At 44.4% G+C, this 20,954-nt stretch overlaps 1 protein-coding gene across 1 annotated transcript; it reads left to right on the top strand.

Annotated features, from left to right (window-relative positions):
- Nucleotides 1-1,958: 1,958 nt before the first annotated feature.
- On the top strand, nt 1,959-6,738 carry LOC147440252 (putative LRR receptor-like serine/threonine-protein kinase At1g74360). The gene is made up of 2 exons (XM_086483495.1): nt 1,959-2,326; nt 3,167-6,738. The coding sequence occupies exons 1-2, from the start codon at nt 2,170-2,172 to the stop codon at nt 6,490-6,492; spliced, it is 3,483 nt and encodes a 1,160-aa protein (XP_086339621.1). The 5' UTR covers nt 1,959-2,169; the 3' UTR covers nt 6,493-6,738.
- The last annotated feature ends 14,216 nt before the right edge of the window (nt 6,739-20,954 follow it).

The following is a 20,954-nucleotide window of genomic DNA, read 5'->3' as shown; positions in this document are numbered from 1 at the left end:
CTTCTATTGTATGACGAACACCAAAAGTTGGAGACTTCATGAATTGGGAGAAAAGCTCAAGAAAAAAGTGTAATGGCACCTACAAATTTTGAAACGTTACCTCTAAATTTTAAATTAGAAAGTAAGAAAACCTTCAAAATATGAAGGAATTTAGTATTTAAAGTTTTTTTGGGCACTAGGGAGGGAGAGAAAATTAAGCAACTACCACCAACCCAGAGAACTATCCAATTAAACAAAGAGAAGGGAGGAGGAGGAGGAGGAGGAGAATATAAATATTAATCTTTGTGTGTGTGTGTGTGTGTGTGTTCTCTTCAATAGCAACAAAGAACTTAAATCCATTGAATAAGGGCTAGAAAATCCTATGTAATGTGTGAGAACCTACCAAGCTTAGTATTAAAGGAATATTTGTTGGCTCTTGCATTTATATTTTTATTTGAGAATCCATAGAGAGATGTTGTGAATCACTTTTTTTTAAAATTAAAGAGAGTGTATACATGTAGAATAATGGAATCTATATAATTTTTCACCTTTGTAGTTGTAAGAATAGAAGATATGCATTTTCTAGCCGCAGCAACGCGCGGGTCACATACTAGTTATACAATAAAACTCTTCATTTGGGGGACGTATCTCACGCTTCCCCCATACCAAGGTGTGGATTGATTGCCTAATAGCTAAGTCAAGGTTCTCATTTGCTCTTTTGGCGTTTGCATACAGTCATTGCTCTTCATTTGGGGGATGTATCTCACGCTTTCCCAATAACAAGGTGTTGATTGGTTGCCTAGTAGCTAAGTGAAGGTTCTCATTTGCTATTTTGGCGTTTGCATGGAGTGTTTGGGCAAACATGTTTTCTAGCCAGAAACAAATCATTTTAAGGAAATACTCAAATTTAACGTTTTAGACATATGCTGTTTGTTTTGACCTATTTATTGTTTTCGAAGCAGATTTTTGCATGCTCTTGCTCCTCTCAACCAATTATGTTTAATTTCTCTATATGGATCGCGTGCACTTTCGCACCCAAATGTGAGCATTTTGTTGAATTTGAAAACTTAGGCTTGTTTTGCTTGCCTAATTGATAGCCATCTTCTCAAAACATAACGCTTGGAAGATCTTGTGGCTTAAAGACTCATCACCCTTGGTGTGAAGCATGCTAAGTGAATTATAAAATTTCACCGTTTCAACGTACAAAGAATGAGAAGATGATAGGTTGAACATGTTTTTATTGCTCGCTCTCTCAAAGCACGATGTCGACAATTGAGGTCCGCTAGTGGGTGTGTGATCCCCTTCTTAATTATAAGAGGAACACTGCTGTGTTCACTTCAAGAGGAGACCTGATATGCAAAGAGCTTCAAAGATGAGGCTCAAGGGGGGTCAAGTATGTATGTGACACTGAGGAGTGGTCATGCGATGCATAGTTATCAATTACGCTTTGAAATAAATGAGCGTCATGCATGGTCACATGCGCACCCATTATTTGTCTTTTCTACAACTATGCAATGCCTTTTGGAACTATGCCGATTTGGCATAGTTGCATCAATAACACCTTACTGGGGATAAGTATGCTTCGCGTGACCACATCATGAAATCAATACAATATGAGATGTTGAAGGCGAAGACCACAATAAAGAAGCAATCTTTAAGTTGAATGACATGTATGGCTTTTGTACATGTGTAGCGAGGGGAAGAATCCATACTTAAGAAGAAGTGCGGAGGATGCTGCATATAAAAGATGCAAAATGGTGTATAGCTGGTGGAGGGTGGCCTATGGACCAAAATGGAGGGGAGGCTCAAACGTGCAACCACGCCAAAGCACGAAGGAAGGGGCAAATCGAAGGACAGGTGTGAAATGGGCCCGGATTTAAAAAAACGACACGTCAATTGGGCGCACAATCCCCCAGTTTCGAAAATATGCCATGGTCTTTCTCTGCAATTAGGCTCTAGCTTCTCTGTCTCTCTCTCTCTCTCTCTCTCTCTCTCTCTCTCAGAAATACGCACATCCCACCTCAACAAGCTGGATTGCCCACTGATCTTCTCATCATTCCTAGCATATTCTTCAAGGTTTCAACTTCTTTCCTGCAGGATTGAAGAGCAAGTGCAGGCCTACCCCAAGCGAATGTTCTTTAACAGTGTGATCATCGTCATCAACTCATACAACGTCGAGGGAAAGCTTGCATGGATCGGTTGTATACCCATCCGAATACCAGTCTTCATGCCCACCTGATCATTCCTCTTGCAGTATGTTGCTTGCTTCTGCTTCACTCCTGGACCCCCATTTTCGCGGACAATGTCCAAGCTCCAAACGGCCCACAAACCAATGGGGGAGATGGCGGTGAGTGCCCTCAGCTCATCTTTGCTCGCTTCGTTTTTTTATGTACATTCAATATCTCCGTTGATTGCTGCCAGCTGGGCAATGGCACACCTTGATCATGTACACAATTTCTCTTTCAAAGCTCTGTACTTTCAAGCACCCACTGTAAAGAATTTTCTCTGTCTATTCCACTTGCCTAAATCTCATCAAAGATGGAAAAAGATTATATTGAAAAATTAAAAGTTAAAGAGAACAATTTATTTGAGACCATAAAAACAGTGTCCAAGACATCAGCTATTTGTCCAGGTGGTTTTCAAACGCACCCGACAGCTTGCGATTTGGGAGAAAATTCTATGTTCTGAGTCTCTGCAAGAGCAACACTTGTGAATCTGGCCTAATTAGCAACAAGCTGATTGGCAATGGCTACGAATCATGAATGGATGAAAAGATAAATGATCGTATTGATCCTCTAAAATGACTCTTAAGATTACTCGATCGCAAAATACATATGAGTGCTGATATAATTGAAGAGTAAAAACATCAATATTTTGACATGGCACTTGGCAAGTATATGTCGTCGCTAGTGCATTCATCTAATTAAATTGGTTGCTTCAGATAGTCATTCACCGACACCTTGATGTATATTTCATGCATGGTATTCGATCAAAGACATGAAAAGGAAGGGCTGGTATTCAAATTGGCATTTGATTTGAAATGACACAATAGTTGAAATGGGAGGTTCAAGTAAATTTGTAGTGTGCTCTCTATTTGAGATAAAACCATCATTGGCTGAAATTTGAAGTGAGGCTGGTTTTGCTAATTGAAAATGGCTAATGATCATTTTCGGTACTTATGTGACAGGTTTTGGTGAGCCATTACAAAGTCCTGCCCTGGCTCCAAGTGTCTACTACCGAGACAAAGATGCCTTGATCACTCTCAAGGGCCTCCTTGGCAAAGAAAATCCATTCATAAGCTCAGTGCTTTATAACTGGGGAGGAAGAGATGATCAAGACGAGAATGAACAAGAAGAAGAAGAGGATATTTGCCAGTGGGCTCGAGTGCATTGCGACGACTCATCCAATGTCATGTTTTTGGATTTCAGGCAGTTAAATTTGCAAGGTCCACTGCCTCAACATGCCTTCTCATCGTTCCCGTCCCTCACGCGCCTCTCCCTCTCTTCTAACAACTTCTCCGCTGGCATCCCTACAGATATTGCCCTTTGCGCTAATCTTCAAACCCTGGACCTTTCTTACAATAGCTTGTCTTCCAACATTCCTGTAGAGCTAGGCTTTTTGCAAAACTTAACCCAGCTGGATTTGTCCTCCAATCAGTTACGTGGGCAAATCGACTTAGGAATGGCCCAAAATTGGACCTCTCTTTTCTACCTCAACCTCTCCAACAATGAGTTCTCAGGGAGCATGCCATATGTGAATTCGCAGAGTCTTCGGCTGCTGGATCTCTCCAACAACCAGTTCAATGGGTCGTTACCACTGCAACCGCTGGGGGAAGTCATGCCCAACTTGCAAGGGCTGAGGCTTGGAGGGAACAAGCTCTTTGGTGAGATACCTTCAAGTCTTTTCAACACATGTAGCACTACTTTACAGGAGCTGGATTTGTCATGGAATGCATTTTGGGGCTCCCTTCCTTCCACAGTGGGAAACTGTAGTGCACTAAGAATTCTAAGCCTCTCGAGAAATTACCTTGGTGGGTATTTACCCGGGGAGATCGGTGACTTGTTGCAACTCAAGAGCCTTATCTTGGGGGACAACCACTTCAGTTCTCTCGCTTCGGAGCTGGGCTCCTTGACTAATCTAATCTACTTGGATCTCAAGAGAAACCACCTCTCTGGCAAAATCCCCTCCTTTTTAGCCTTAAACAAGGGTTTGCAGTACCTATGGTTGAATTCCAACAACTTGTCAGGGACTATACCACCAGAAGTGCTCCAAAACTTGACACTTGTAAAGTACCTTGATCTTAGCAACAATGCCCTTGATGGCGGCATTCCTCGGGAGCTGAAAAATATGACGTCGTTACGGTATTTGCTCATGTCTGGGAATGGATTTGCAGGAAAAATACCAGAGGAGATAGGGAATTTCAAAAGCTTACAGGTTCTTGACTTGTCTTTCAATGCTCTCAATGGAAGCATACCGTCCAGTATAGGGGGTTTGCAGAGTTTGCTCTGGTTGATGCTCTCCAGCAACAGCCTAACAGGGCCTTTGCCACAAGAGATCACCAATTGCAGCAGTTTGCTATGGTTAAATGCTGCAAACAACCACTTGTCAGGGCCCCTGCCGGATCGTCTGGGGATGATGGGCAATCAAGCAAGGATAACTTTGGATGAAAATGAAGCCACCTTTGCCCCTTTGCCAGACAATGCAGGTGATTGCTCTTTCATGGAGAGATGGCTACCCACAGATGAGGGCTTCAATTACAACATCTACTTTTCTGTGCTGGACTACAGGGCATGTGCTGCCATATGGAACAGGTTCATCATGGGGAGGCTGCCTCTCGGCGGATCAAGCTGTCAAAGCAAGGTCAATTTCACTACCTCTGCATACTTGCAGCTATCGAACAACAAGCTCTCGGGCTCAATCCCGGACAGCCTTGGGAACTTTTCGATGCTCTCGTTTCTCTTCTTGGGCAGTAACAAGCTCACAGGAAGCATACCCCTCATACTCACCACTCTTCCACTGCTCAATCTGGATTTATCCCATAATGAGCTCAATGGCTCCATCAGCCCCTCTCTAGGCAATCTCACCTGCCTTGCCATGCTGGATTTGTCATCCAATCACCTCTCTGGGAATATTCCCGCTGGACTGGAAAACCTGGGCCACCTGTACAACTTCAATGTGAGCTTCAATGCTGACCTGACAGGGCCCATCCCCAAGGGTGGGCGCTTTCCGGGTTTCCAGAGCTCAGCCTACTTGGGCAACCAGAAGCTCTGCTTTGCCGACGATGTGGTCAGGCAACAAGTCGTGGGAGGGCCTTCTGCCAAGTGTCCAAGCAATGACACACAAGCAAGAGGTGGGACAGGAGCGCTTGGAGATCGGCAGCATCAGCATGAGCATGGTGCATCCGTGAAGAAGTACATGAAGGCAGGAGCGCTTGCTGGCGTGGTAGCAGCAGGGGCCCTGCTGGTTGTGGGTGCTGTAGGGATGTTTGTCAACTTTGCTGCCGCGCGTCAGAAGCTGGCGAATCGCGGAGCCGGGGGCTCTGAGCTGCACTCTCTCATGGACTACCACAAGAGCGCTGCATCCGAGAAGTGGACGGCGGAAATGTTTGACGGGCGCCGGCGTGGCTGGCTGTCGTATGCTGACCTGGACTGGGCCACCTGTGGCTTCAACGACAAATTCCTTGCTGGACGAGGCTCCTCCGCTGCTGTCTACAAGGCCAACCTGGGCGGTGGAGTAGTCCTAGCTGTGAAGCTCCTCGAGTTCCATGTCAGCAACAGGGAGAGCTTTCTCACACATGTTCGCCACGTGGCCAGTCTTCGCCACCCCAATTTAGTTCCTGTCATTGGCTGCCTCTCCCGTGGGGCCCAGCACCTCCTACTGCTGCCCTTCATCCAGCGCGGCAGCCTCCACGACATTTTACGCATGTGTCCCCACTTGCTCGATTGGCAACGTACGCTCCACGTGGTGCACGGAGTGGCAGCCGCCTTGGCATACCTCCACGGCATCTGCAAGCCACCTGTCGTCCATGGTGACTTGAAGCCTTCCAACATCCTCATTGACGGCCTATTTAAGCCGTATCTTGCTGACTGCGCCCTCGCTCACGCGATTCCAGTTGGCATGCAACCTTGGCATGCTCCTGTCCATTCAGAGTTTGTTGCACCTGAGTATGCCCCGGCATTGGAGCCAACTGCGCAGGGTGACGTTTACAGCTTTGGGGCAATAATGTTGGAGCTAGTGACACGTCAAAGGGGGAACGCTGGCCACGTGGGTGGGGTAGTGAAGTGGGCACGGGCAGCAGCAGGTAGAAGGTCAGCGACGGAGGTGGTGGACGTGCAACTTTGGAGCACATGCGCGGATGTGCGACACGTGGCACACTTTGTTCGTTTGGCTTTGGCTTGCACGCATGACGATCCTAGCTGTCGTCCTGCTATGCATGACCTTGTCACTGCTCTCGCTGTCCTCGCTTCTGAGGAAGAGCACCGCCTACCTTGCATCTACACTGCTTCAGTCTGAGTCTCCCATCGTGGATCAACTTCAACACTTGGCATATTGGCAAACAAAGCATCCCACCTTCCCCAAGGGGGAAAAAAAAAAGGGATTGGAAAGTCCCTCTTTACCACAATTGACTCAAATAGCCAAATCTAATTTTGTAATGAGCCACTTAACAATTACTTGTTTCTAGCCAGGCTCCATATCATATCATCTATAAGAGGAGTTGTCTATAACCGCTAACATTGCCGTAGAAAAACAAAGGAAAAAGGAGAGAGAAAAATTTGTGGGGGCGGCAATAACTGTGGCTATGCACGCGGTAGTGGTTTCTCAGCAATAAAAATGGTAATAGTCGCGACAATATACCCGTTGCTATTACCGCGACTTTTGCCGCTGTTATTATCCTGCTTATTGCCATTACACGCCAATTCAAAAATAAAGGTGCTCATTTGGGCCACCCAAATGAGCACCTTTATTTTTGACCTGCATAAAACAATGAAACATCAATTATTTTTTGGAAGAGTACAAAAAATACCAAAGAACTGAAATTGAATTTACTTTACCTTGACAATAAAAAATGTAGAAGATCAACTATTTAAAAAAGTTATAATAAAAAGTAAATAGTTGTATATACATTGTGCCACATTGGAACTTTACAAAAGTTTTGACAAAACATTTTTCTATCTAATCCTCCTCTATCTCGTCGTCGTCCAGAGGCACGTATGTTGGATCACTTTGACTCTATATAAACCCAAACCAAATTAAACAATTATCACCAGCTCAAAACAATTGATACAAAATTACTCGTTTAAACTTACCGCTTGTAGTGGTCCAACCACCGCGTCGAATTGCTCGCGAGAGATGTGGTTGTTTTCGAACAATCATCGCCAAGTATCAAATGTATGTCGCTGTCGATACTTGACCATCTCTCTGGTTGGTCGAGAGACAGTGACATTTTCCTAATTTATCAATAAGAATATCAAATCATCAACTACAATCTTTATAATCACCGATCGACGTTATACTCCAATTAATCTTACATATTTATCCTTCCAAGCTCCCTTGCTTCCTGAGCCATAGTGCGTGGGAGTTTGTCTTGCGCGAACCTCGCGTTGTTGTCTGTATGATGAGCACGTCGTAGCTTGATCGCTCTTCCCTTGAATTGCCCACTCCCACTCCGCTCCTGCCATATTGCCATCGCAGTAACTCCTGTCTGGATCTCTGACCTGGTTGGCTACTGCACGCCGCACACTGGACTGCTTGTTTTTTAAAAATGTCTTTATGTAGCCCTCCAACCATTGTTGTGAAAAACGTTGATCAAGGTCGTTTGAAAATCTAGCTAATAGAGCGTCCTCAATTTACTGTGCATGATCGGACAGTTGGTCTCTAAACTTTATACAAACAATTCTTATACGTTGAATGTATAAGAATTTGTAGACGGCGTCGAAATGTCCTACCCTGTGCTATGCCGAAATCCACCTCTCCGCCATATTTAACCATGTAGTAGCGTCCATGCATGTCTGACACGGGTGCGTTAGTGTCCTCCTCCTCTTCGTGAGGGGCGGCATGCTTTGAAAGTGGGGACTCCGTTCCCCCGCCACTACCAAAACATGCGAAACCACAAGATCCCCCGCTGCTTCGTCTCTCACGGCGCTCGCTGCCCTTAGATAAGCGTCGACACACGCTGCCAGAGGAAGTCCATCGATGATGTTCTAGCGAAGCAGGAGTGGAATGGAGTGGCGTAGGACCCTGTGATGCCATGGAAGTAGGACCCTGCGATGCAAGGGGAGTAGATACCTGCGATGCTATAGGAGTAGGACGATAGGAAGGGAGAGTAGAGGGAGGTGCCGTCGGTGCGAGGCTCTGTAGGTAAGAAGTCCTCCCTGACTCCCCCATGGTGTACTCTGCGGAGAAATGCCGTAGGTCGCAAGCTGTTGTGCGGAGTGTAGCGGCCAAACAAATCCTCCGTCGAACGGAGGTACTGCTCTCGTAAAGAGATAGCCCCCTATAAGTCAGGATCTACGATCAGTGGAGGAACCTGAGAAGGGTAGGTGTAGGATGGCCATGCCTGCAAATAACAAAAAAATACATATGACACTCATGGTTTAGGGTTAACTACGTAGAAACATTATTTATTTCTTTGCTTGTTCTCACCTACTCAAGACTCGGGTCCACTGGAGGCAATGTCCACCCCGGGTGGGAGCTCACCTGAGATGTGAACCAACCAAAAGAAGAGCCAGCTGGCTGCTCCTCACCAGTTGGTCTCTCATCTGACATCTACATTACAAAGAGCAATATAAGATTAAGCTTTGCACCCTACTCACTCATCTATAAATACGTACACAAGTATATTAGGACACAAACACGTAGATACATATACATACTAGTAGACCTAAGTAGAGGCTAGTAGTATCAAAGGTCAACTATACCTCTTTAGATATCATCGCAGTCTCAACCGTGGTAAAACCAAAGGTACATTGCGGTAATCCATGCATGAGTGGATCAATGACCGCAATGCCAGTATTAAAAAAGGACTATACCTAAGATGAAACGTCTAACCTTCGGGTGCTATGCTCCCGTACTTAGTGCCTACATACATGCATAAATAAATATATATGTACACACATATATATGTGATGGTTGTAAATGTAGCCATCGTTTTGTGTTGGTTGCACCTAAATTCAACATTTAAGTGATCAATTGATCGTAACATTACAATTCTCTCCCAGAGGATATATATATTAGTACACAAACACGTAGATACATATACATACTAGTAGACTTAAGTAGAGGCTAGTAGTGTCAAAGGTCAGCTGTACCTCTTTAGATATCATCACAGTCCCAACCGTGGTAAAACCAAAGGTACATTGCGGTAATCCATGCATGAGTGGATCAATGACCGCAACCCCACGATTAAAAAAGGACTATACCCAAGAGGAAGCGTTTAACCTTTGGGTGCTATGCTCCCGTACTTAATGCCTACATACATACATAAAAAAATATATATGTACACACATATATATGTTAAGGTTGTAAATGTAGCCATCGTTTTGTGTTGGCTGCATTTAGATTCAACGTCTAAGTGATCAATTGATCGTAACATTACAATTCTAATGCAATGCAATAAGTAATTCTGTTTCTCTCACCGAGTCTCTCTCTCTCTCTCTCTCTCTCTCTCTCTCTCTCTCCCCTTCTTGGTCATGCAGTTGAACTACAAAGCGGAAGCTCCATCCCAGAGTCATGTCTGTGCCTCCATGTAAAGCAAGCACTTCGTTCAACAAAGCGTCCTCGCCTTGAAGGTAATCTTGGTGTTGTTTGCTCGGTATCCCTTTGGAGCCCAATTTTCCTCTCTCCCTATCTCTCTTTCTCTTTCCCTCTCTCTATTTACTCTTTCTCACTCTCTCTCTCTCTCTCTCTCTCTCTCTCTCTCTCTCTCTCTCTCTCTCTCTTCTCTCTCTCTCTCTCTCTCTCTCTCTCTCTCTCTCTCTCCTTCTCTCTCTCTCTCTCTCTCTCTCCCCCTATATATCTATCTCTATTTCTATTTATCCCTATCTACTCTCTCTATCTCTTTCTTTCCCTATATATCTATCTCTATCTCTCTATTCCTGTCTTTCCCTCCCTCCCTCCCTCTCTCTCTCTCTCTCTCTCTCTCTCTCTCTCTTTCTCTCCCTCTCTCATTCTCTCTATCTCTCTCTTTCTCTTTCTCTCCCTATTTCTATCTATCACTCACTCTCTCTCTCTCTCTCTCTCTCTCTCTCTCTCTCTCTCCCCCTCTTTCTCTCTCTCTCTCTCTCTCTCTCTAACTATTTCTCTCCCTCTCACCCTCTCTCCTTCTCTCTCTCTTTCCCTCTCTCTCTCTCTCTCTCTCTCTCTCTCTCTCTCTCTCTCTCTCTCTATCTCTCTTTCTTTCTCTCCCTATTTCTATCTATCACTATCTCTCTCCCTCTCTTTCCTATCTCCCTATCTCTCTCCCTCTTTCTCTCTATCCCTACCCCTCTCCTTCCCTATTTACTCTCTCTCTCTCTCTCTCTCTCTCTCTCTCTCTCTCTCTCTCTCTCTATTTATCTCCCTCTCATTAATTCTCTTCCTCTTTCTCTCATTCTCTCTTTATCTCTCTCATTAATTATCTCTCTCCATTTATCTCCCTCTCTTAAATCTCTCTCTCTCTCTCTCTCTCTCTCTCTCTCTCTCTCTCTCTCTCTCTCTCTCGCTCGCTCTCTCTCTATTTGTATCTAACATTCTATCCAAATAATCATTTCCAAAAGTGCGTAGCAAAGAAACCATTTTCAAACCTGCTTAGCAAAGCAACCATTTCAAACAAGCCGTGCAAAGAACCATTTCCTAATGAACGAGGTATGTTATGGATTCTCTATTTTCTCTTTTTTTTTTTTTTAATACGTGTGTGTGTGTGTGTGTGTGTGTGTGTGTGTGTGTGTGTGTGTGTGTAGAAAACAAAAGAGAAAGAGGGGGGATATGCTTTTGTGTTTAATCTTTCTTTGTAGCGCGGTTGAGCTTCGATTAGGTTGAGCTTCTAAAGACGATGGCGGAATACCCCTTTCGCCGAAACTTGGATGAAACCCTCTTCGACAAAACTTGGGAAGCTTGGAGAAGGAGAGAGGAGGAAGGGAGAGGGGGGGGGGGGGAGGGGAGGCTTGTTGAAGGAGAGAGAGGGAAGGGAGAGGGAGGGGAGGGGGGGAAGCTTGGGAGTGATGGCGGAGAGCAAGACGCAGGGTATGTTGTACAAACGCGGCATACTCTGCCTTCTTCCCTTTTTTAGGTGCCGGTTATTACCGCGGCTATTATCGCTTATATTACTACGGCTAGTCATTTCAAATGGATACATGCGAATTCGAGGTTGCGGGGGTGGGGGTGTTACAAACCACCCCTCTACCCTTAGTTATACATTATTTTATTTTTTAGTTTTTGAGTTTTTTTATGAAGATTTTTGATTTTTTTATGGATACTTTATTTTGTAGTACTTTTAAATGTTTATTACTTGCATTTTTTTAATTCTCTTTCAGTTAAAAAATAATTTTAACACTTATTGTTATTTATTCCCTTTGACTTTAACTATATGTAATTTTTCTAATGGAATTAAGTGCTTTTCTAATTATTTATTTTTTAGGACACATGACTAAATAAACAACATTTTGCATGTGCAAAACATCTACTCGGATGATCATGGTCCCCCTGGAGGCCCAGAGCGAGATCGTTGGCTCAAGGAAAAACTACATTGTCCTTGCGCCAAGTGCAAAAGGGCAATCCCTCGCTTGAGGCGCATTGCTTTGGAGCACGTGAAGAACGAAGGGCTTTGGCATCCTCAAAAAAGCGCTCGGAGAGAGACAACGTGACTCATCCGTCGCTTGAGGAGGTGCCCCATTGGTCTGTGTTCGGTGGTGGTGCACCGGCGCACAAGGCCGAACGGCAGAGGCAAGAGCAACTGGGCGATTTGGGTGCACCGCATGGTGATCCTCCTGCTAGCTCTACGTCGGTAGCTCCTATGGCGTCTTCGTCGCACTTTGAGGCAGAGAATGAGCATATGTTCGACATGTGCTGAGTTACTAGCTCATGAGCGCGACGTGTGCGATGAGGATTGTCAGCCTTGCACTAAACGGGCTGCCGAAACAGAGGATAGATTGATGACAAGTGCCCAAACACCTCTTTACGATGGTGCACGGTACTCGGTGCTCCGAGCATCGTTGGAAGTACTCAACTTGCAAGCAAAATTCAGTTGGAGTAATGCAAGTGTCGATGCACTACTTCTGTAAGTATAGATGTGGCCTTTATATACTCTCTCCCTCTCTTTTTATGGTGTCGTCTTCTAGGAATTATACTAATACGCATGTTTTGTTGTAGTTTGATGGGCAAACTGTTGCCAGAAGATCACCACATGCCTCCAGATCATCACGAGCTAAATCGTATGTCACTGCACTTGGAATGGAATATGAGCGTATCCATGCGTGCACCAACGATTACATGCTATAACGCAATGAGCATGCACATGCTACCTCATGTCCCACGTATGAGGAGGCACGATACAAGATGGGGGCACACCTACCTCGCAAGGTATTGAGACATTTTCCATTAATTCCTCGCATCCAACACATGTTTACAAGAAGGTCTACCGTGGAGCTTCTCACGTGGCACGCAAACCATCACTCAAATGATGGAATGATGCGTGTCCCTGCCAATTCACCTGCATGAAGGCACATCGAAACTCAATGTCCAGAGTTTGGGTTGGAGCCTTGACACTTGAGGCTTGGGTTAGCAAGTGATGGTGTCAACCCCTTCGGCACTAAGTCTACTTCATGGAGCACTTCGCATGTGGCGATTGTCAACTACAATACTCCACCATGGGAGACAACCAAGAAGGGCAATATACTTTTTCCTTGCTTGTGCCAGGAAAGTACAAAGTGTCAAATATTGACATTTACCTCGAGCCCCTCATCGAGGACTTGGAGGATTTATGGAGATGCATTCATGTTGTCAATGTCTCACTTGCAAAGGGGGCGAGAGAGGCCCAAGTAAGGGGAATCCTTATGTGGACTATGCACAACTATCTTGCGCTTGGAAAGATTTCTGGTAACCCCCTTTCCTCTATCTCTCTTTCCCTCTTTCCCTCTCCCTGTAATGTACCCAACATTTATCCATATAATTCATTTCAGTTATTTTGCAAAGAAATTGAGATTCTCAATTTTGTGAGTCATCATGAGTTTATCAGAGCAATCGGATTGAAAATCGGGTTCAGAATCCATTTATTTATGATCTTTCTTTATGTCACTACAAGAGGTTGTGTGCTCTTGTGACGCTGTTAGCGACGGAAATACACTGGGTTTTTATAACCCCGGCGTCGCTAAAACCGTCGCTACGAGCGTCGCTTTCTGCGTCGCTATAGGCGTCGCTATATAGCGACGTTCATAGAGACGCTCATAGCGACGCATATAGCGACGGTTACACAGAAGACTATAGCGACGCTCATAGCGACGCTACAGAGCCATAAATAGCGACGCTTATAGCGATGCCCAAGAGATTTTTTTTTTGGTGGCAGGACATTGAATGCCCTGCCACCCATCAACCATATTGTACTTGATTCACTTTTTAAAAAAAGTGCAAGGATAGATAATAGACCCAAAATAGTCACCCACAAGACGCATTGTTTGCAAAATTGACAATTGTACACATCATAGGCAAAATGAATTGATTGGCAAATGTAATAATGACAATTGTACAACATCATAGGCATAAAGAATTGATTGGCAAAAGGAACTGCGGTGACAAATGTAATAATATACATGGTTCAAAAAGACGTATAAAATCCGTCTCATGATACATAAGCTATGAGAAACCCTAAACTAATGCTATCTAGCTATGGCTAAACTGACGTCATCTAGTCAGACGTCTCATCGCGTCCAACCGGCGTATCTGTCGGATTCTGCAAAAAAAGACAATAAGACAGCTTTCAGTAAGTATAAACATATAACGACATTTATAAAACAATACAAAAAATAAAAAAGAGTAAACCCTAATACTAACCATGCCGCCGCGAGAATTGAGAATTTCCATCAAGGCGTTTAAGCCCTTCCTGCCTGCGTACTCGCGCTCGTACGGTGTGGGATCACGTCCTGTCATCGACCACTGTCAAAACATACAAAGATTTCATTATGTTAGAATTAAAAAACTCATAAACCCTAAACTATCGAACATAAAGAGCAATGCGAAAACACTTACAAAATCGGCCTCAAATGATGCCCATCCACCGCTCCCCAAGTGGTGCGAGCTCCCTGCCTCTACTCGCGCTCTGGCTGCATCCTTTTGTTGCTTCCACTTGTCGGGATTCTCGCGCGCTGCTTTCTTCGCATTCTTCCAATCTTCTTTGGCCAGCCAATCTGGCCTGTTCCACCCATTCTTGATTGCTTTTTGCACTTCGGAACGCTTGTGTTTGCAGTATTCGCGCATTCGAATCTTCATCAGGTCTTCATTGAAGCGCTGATCCCGTGTTGGAACGGGAAACTCATCATGAAGTATGCTGATGACTCTGTTTTTTAAATCACTTGGTACTTCACTCCATTTGTTTAGTATGTAGTGTCTAAACAGCTGAGAGCAAAGACCACGCATGCGCGAGATCACCTTCTTGCCGTCATCATCCATGATGATGCCGCCACTGATGTCGACGGAGTAAGGCAAGCCCTCTAGCCGGTGACGCGTGAACCTGGGTGTCCCGGCAGGGGTCTCTAGCGGCGTGTCGATGGGGGTACGGACGTCAGGTGTCTCCACCGGCGTCTGGGCCCCGAAGCGAGGAGTGTCGAGTGGGGTGGCTCCTAGCGGAGTAGGTAGAGGTGTGTAGCTTCTAGGAACAGTCAGCCGTGCAAAACCTGGCGTAGATGGCGATGCTGTGGCTGGTGTGGGGGCGGGCAAAGAAGGGGAGGGTAAAGAACCTCGTCGAACACGAGGCGGTGTGGAGGCATCGGTGGCGGAATCCGCACAACAACCGCCACCGCCACCACTAGAGCGCCAGTGTCTAGACGAGTGTGAAGCTCGTCTCGTCGACGCCGAAGCTTCGGAGCGCGCCGAATGCTCCGAAAGAGAGGGAGATGCGGATGGAGTAGGAACGCGCGATGATGCGCCAGAGCGATGACGCTCCACGTACCACTGTCTCTGCTGCGGTGACAAAGAAGAAAGAAACTCCTCATCATCCATACCTGCATTAAACACACAAATATTTAAACTTAATATTGAATGAATAGAGTAGACAATGACGCAAAGATCATTAAATACAATGACGTAATGACGCATATAAATACAATGACGCAATGAATTGAGTGATAGAAGAGGCAAGTCGAAAACTCAGAATTTTCAATCAAAAGATGTGAGCGCGAGTAGAAAAGAGCGTTATACACCATGGAAGGTACTTAGAGAGCCAGAGCTTTTACAACACGGAGCAAAATTGTTCAAATACAATATTTGTGGCTTTAAGAGATCTCTCCCTCATCCTCGCATAACTCAGCATAACTTCCTATATCTATATAGAGCTCTCCGTTTAAACACATATCCTCTGTTTCATTTTGTAGCTCCTCTGCATGCACCCCATATAGAGTAGTAGCATCTTGATGCTCGTCTGGCACCACCGCAGCGGCTTCTGATTGAGCATCTTCTCTGATCTCCTCCATTGATGTCGTTGTGATTGGCACATGGTAGCCTTCATACGTCCTTGCACTACGAGGGGCTACCTCTATGACGTACCACCAGTTTGATGTAGACTTTGTAGGATGAAATATTACCTGCCAGAGCCACATAACTTACATGAGAGCTTTCAAGCACATAACTTGTTAAAGGGGGATGTTAACTATTTACATACTTACTTGTTCACAATGCTCGGGTAGTACGAAAGTGTCTCTTAGGTCAGTCCATTTCTTAGTAGAATCCACCTCAAGAAAACCAGACTCTCCTCTACGCACAGTAGCGTTGCGACCCTCCATGATTATCTTGAACCATTGCACGTCGAACAAGTCGACAGAAAATCCTCTGTAATTGATCCTCAAAATCTCTTGCAGCGTGCCGAAGTGAGTTCCGCCACCACAGGATCTGCATCAGAGGAACGTCGTCGACTAGACTGTTCAAATTTTGCCATGATTCCACAATCTTGAGTAAAACGCTTTTTGTCGATTCGTTCCACCCTAAAATGTCGACCTTTACACCATGCTGCTGTGTATGACTTATACTACAACGAACAAAGATTATGAGTGGCCGTTCAAACGTTTATAAATAAAGTCACTTGCTAGTCTTACATTGCAAACTTACCTTGGTCGCGCAACCCCGAGAGTACTCCCACTCTTCTTCAGTCACTTCGTCACCGCATTGTTGTGCGCTTTTCAATTGGTTGTGCAACCATCTTAAGCTCATGAAGGTTGGTAGGCTCTCCAGAACCGCTGGATAGTGCATCGGTGGTCGTCTTCCCCGTCTCCACTCGATTCGTGCCCTTTGTCGCTCTTGCTTTGCATCCTCATATTGTGAAATCCACTTTTGCATCACTGGATTGTGAAGCATGCAAAATCGGTTGATTTTAGCCTCTAGATCTTCCGTCATCTTCTTCTCAACATCGAGATTGCACATGACAATCCCAGATATGCGCTCATCATCTATGGTTCGCCATAGCGTGTCCCGGGATTTATAAAATCCGTCTAGCCACTCTCCAATGTACACTAGGGACTCTGATACCAACCAACCTTCTGCCATGCTACCCTCCGGACGTGCCTTTTGACGCACATATCTCTTAAGCGTTTTCATGAAACGCTCTAAGAAGAACGTCCATCTGGAATGAACTGTGCCAGCTATTTCCACCTCATCAACTATGTGAACAAGAAGATGCACCTGAATGGTTAGCATTGTAGTAGGAAAATGTTTCTCAAACATGCACACAAGCTCCGCAGCATTTAGTTTGGCGAAAGGTATGGAGTCTACGTTGATCTCCTTTTGTGAGATCCATTGCACCAGCTTTGCAAGTTTGTAGATTGTGTTACGGATGTCGAGAGACAAACATCCCTCAATGGCAACCGGTAAAATAAACTGTAAAGTATGTGCAGCAATGATATTAAAGTCCACATTTTATGCAATGATATTAAAGTCCACTATGAACGTACCTGACACATTTTATGCCAATCGTGTGACTTCAAACCGGTAAGCTTTCCTTCTTTAGTAAAACATGTTCGGAGCGAGTGCATTACGCCAGTGGGGGTCCGCAAAGATCGAATGGTCTCTTTTACTTTGCGTTCTTGGGCTCCTGTGAAAATCCATGGTGCTTTAGGGAGTTTTATCGATCCATCAGATGCTGTTTGCGGCCAATATTGCTCCATACAATCCACATTTCTAAGGTCAACTCTGGCTCCCAAAGTATCTTTCTTGCCGGTCAGATGGTCCCATAGTAGATTACCCACATTCTTGAATATGTGCATTGGATCGAGCAAGTGATTGATCATGAGTCGGGGCCAGTATGGTAACTCGTACCATAGAGATAGTCTCTTCATCCCTGGAGGCAATCCGTCATCGCACATCTCCTTCTGCTCTAACCATGCTTGTGCAGACATCCTTGGTGGCTCTCTTCCCAAAAAGCCGTCGCGTAACACATGATTCTCTGGAAGATACGCTTGATGACCTTCGTAGATTTGCTTCTTCAGTGAGGGTGCCCTACGTGCATTCAGTCTAAGTCCACATGTGACACATGCTCTGTATCCGCTTGTTTGAAGCCCTGCATGTATACACATGATAATAGATCAACTATGGGAAAAAACAAGATTTACAGTGTCTGAGTGAGGAGTGTCAATAGATCACCTGAGCATTCTGTTAGCCTGGGATAGTCATGCATGGTCCACATTAGAATGCCTCTGATCAAAGCATTCCGTCGTCCTGTGTGTCGGCTCATATCCACCACGTCCTCTATGCCAATCCACAATTGTTGTAGCTCTTCCAATAGTGGACGAAGATACACATCCATATTCCCCACTTTATATCGCCCTGGCACAATCAAGCTTAGCCATAGGTGCCCCTTCTTCGTAGTCAACCACGGGGGAATGTTGTAGTTGACGATGACAACGGGCCATACACTGTAAGATGTTGATCTTTGACCAAATGGATTTACGCCATCCATAGCCAGGCCTAAGCGCAAATTTCGAGCTTCCCTGGCAAAATCCGACCATGTTCCATCTATATGTTTCCACGCTACGCAATCTGCAGGAATTCGTAGCACACCATCCGAAGATTTATTCTCCTCATGCCATGATGCTAGGGCGGCCATGGACTTACATTCGAAGAAATGCTTGATGCGAGGAAGCAGAGGGAAATGTCGCAAAACCTTTTGTGGAATTTTTGTCCCGTGGAGATCTACTCGATATCTTTCGGAATCACATTTCGGACACTTCTCCATGTCTATGTATTCCCCTCTGAAAAGAATGCAGTCATTAGGACAAGCGTGGATAGAATTGTAATCCATCCCCAAGTTTCGCAAAATCTTTCTTGCTTCATCTCGGGAATCTGGCATCACATTGTCAGCTGGTAGTATGTGCTCTTTCAGCAATCTACACAACATAAAAATATGATACAGTCGTGTGAAAATCTATCAGATCATTATACATTTAGAGTTTTATTAAAGTAAACTAATTGTAATAGATCACCTGAAAAGCGCTGTGACGCTAGTGTCACTCCATCCAAACTTTGCCTGCATGTTGAGAAGAACCAGGAGTGCTTTCAATCTAGACATACGTGCTCCATTATACAATGGCATATCGGCTTCACTTTTCATATCATCATAGATAAGCCTTTCTGAATCCATGATCGTCTCGATCATTTCATCAATCTCGGGCTCAAACATTGCCTCGTTGGGAATGTGCTCTGCATGATCATCCCCCGAGCTGTCATAGGCTACATCTTGTGGCCTCACATATGCTGCTTGACCAAAGCGCCTGCGAACACGTCTATTGGGTTGCAAGATTGCTGCTTGTTGGCCAGCGTCAGAGTCCGATGAGTTATAATTGGCAACAACTCGATCTATAATAGATGGATCGAACTCGCCAAATTCACGAACGTGCTGCAAAGAAACACGTCTTGTCCGTCGCACAGCATGCTTGCATTGATTACAAGGACATAAGACCCTCGTTGAGAGATAGGTGTTTCGGTTGGACGGTCCCACATCCTCGTCGCTACTCATAATGAGGATAAAAAACTTATAACCTGGACAACAAATTTAATATTCTATTGGCATTCTTCGTCTTATCTCTCTCTCTCTCTCTCTCTCTCTCTCTCTCTCTCTCTCTCTCTCTCTCTCTCTCTCTTTACCTCACATTCTCTAGTCATGTCCAATCCTCGCACACCTCGGTCTAGAGGTGCATGGAGATCAGAACCACCGGGTTATAATCTCGTCTTTATTGGTCAATACCTATATTTGTGGGTACAAGAAATCTACACACCCACGTCTACATGATACTGCATGTAGTGGACAAAACCCCTTTGCCTCTTCTCTAGCTGTAGCACTTCACAGCATCTTAACATCTTTTCACGGTAGATCTTTTCACTGTTCGTCTAACTCTAAACCCTAAACCGTAAGTAATTCTTGCTTCTACTCGATCTAACGTAAATAAGCGTAAATCTAAATAAACGTAAATCTAACTAAAAATAAACCTAAATCTAATTTAACGTAAGTCTACATCTAACCTAATCTTTAACGTCTTTTGGGATAGTTTCCTACGACGTTAAAACTCTCTTCTTCTTGTGTGTGTGTGTGTGTGTGTGTGTGTGTGTGTGTGTGTGTGTGTGTGTGTGTGTAAACCTAAATAAACCTAAGTCTAATCTAATATAACATAAATCTAAATCTAACGTAAATATCTTATGTTATATTAAAAACAAAGAACTAAACTAACAGAGATTATAAGAACCTTAAAACTGATTTAACACATAATTTTTCACATAACTCGGCAAGAGTTGGCATTCTCATCACTAAAGATATGAGAGTTAAGTTCCGGCGGTGACGCTGCCTCATCTCCATCCACATCTGATGACAGCAATTGGCCCTTTAGACCGTTCTTGCTCTTGTTACTAACTTTGAAGTTGCTGTTGAATGACTAGAGGTTGTCTAGATGGTCATTGTGTCGGGGATGTAGTGACTCTTGCCGCCCTGAAGATCCACCTTCTTCCCTATCTTCTGAAGACATTTCACCAGTACTTTTGGATCGACGGAGCCCACCATGAGTGAAGGCAACAATACCCTATATTCCATTGAGGGCTTTCTTCACCCGCTTCAAGCAGGCATCGCAGTCTATGGAGACCTAAATCTAATTTAATATAACGTAAATCTAAATCTAGCGTAAATAAACGTAAATCTAGTTAAAAATAAACTTAAATCTAATTTAATGTAAGTCTACATATAACCTAATCTTTAACGTCTTTTAAGATAGTTTCCTACGACGTTATAACTCTCTTCTTCTTGTGTGCGTGCGCGTGTGTGGATGTGTGTGCCAATAAAAAGAGATAAATGGTATAACCTTTCTATCACCCATGCCAAGTATGATAGATTGATTATGCCATTTCCCTCTTGAATAATAGGTCTTGAGTTCAACTCCTCGTCGGCTAGATCTTTAGTTCTTTTAATTTTAATTAGTTTCCTACGACGTTAAATTAGTTTCTCTCTCTTTCTCTCTCAATGTGTGTGCGTTTTTTTGGATTATATGCATGTTTTCTCTCTCTTTTCCTCTCTCAATGTGTGCGTTTTTTGTTTATGCATGTTCTCTCTCTCTTTTCCTCTCTCAATGCGTGCGTTTTTTGTTTATGCATGCTCTCTCTCTCTCTTTTTCTCTCTCAATGTGTGTGTGCATTCTTTGTTTATGTATGTGTGTGTGCGTTTTTGTTTTTGTTTGTACTCTCTCTCTCTCTCTCTCTCTCTCTCTCTCTCTCTCTCTCTCTCTCAAAAACACTATGTGTGTGTGTGAGAGAGAGAGAGAGTG

This window comes from Adiantum capillus-veneris, chromosome 15 (assembly GCF_014529385.1).
Source record: "Adiantum capillus-veneris isolate H3 chromosome 15, ASM1452938v2, whole genome shotgun sequence".
NCBI lineage: Eukaryota > Viridiplantae > Streptophyta > Polypodiopsida > Polypodiales > Pteridaceae > Adiantum > Adiantum capillus-veneris.
The sequence above is the reverse complement of the archived record's forward strand: the minus strand, read 5'-3'. Positions and strand labels throughout refer to the sequence as shown.

Excerpts from the sequence above, each read along its gene's own strand:
- LOC147440252 (XM_086483495.1), top strand. The coding sequence starts at position 2,170 with ATGGATCGGTTGTATACCCATCCGAATACCAGTCTTCATGCCCACCTG. Across the intron at positions 2,327-3,166 it reads AACCAATGGGGGAGATGGCG|GTTTTGGTGAGCCATTACAA; the intron begins GTGAGTGCCCTC and ends CTTATGTGACAG.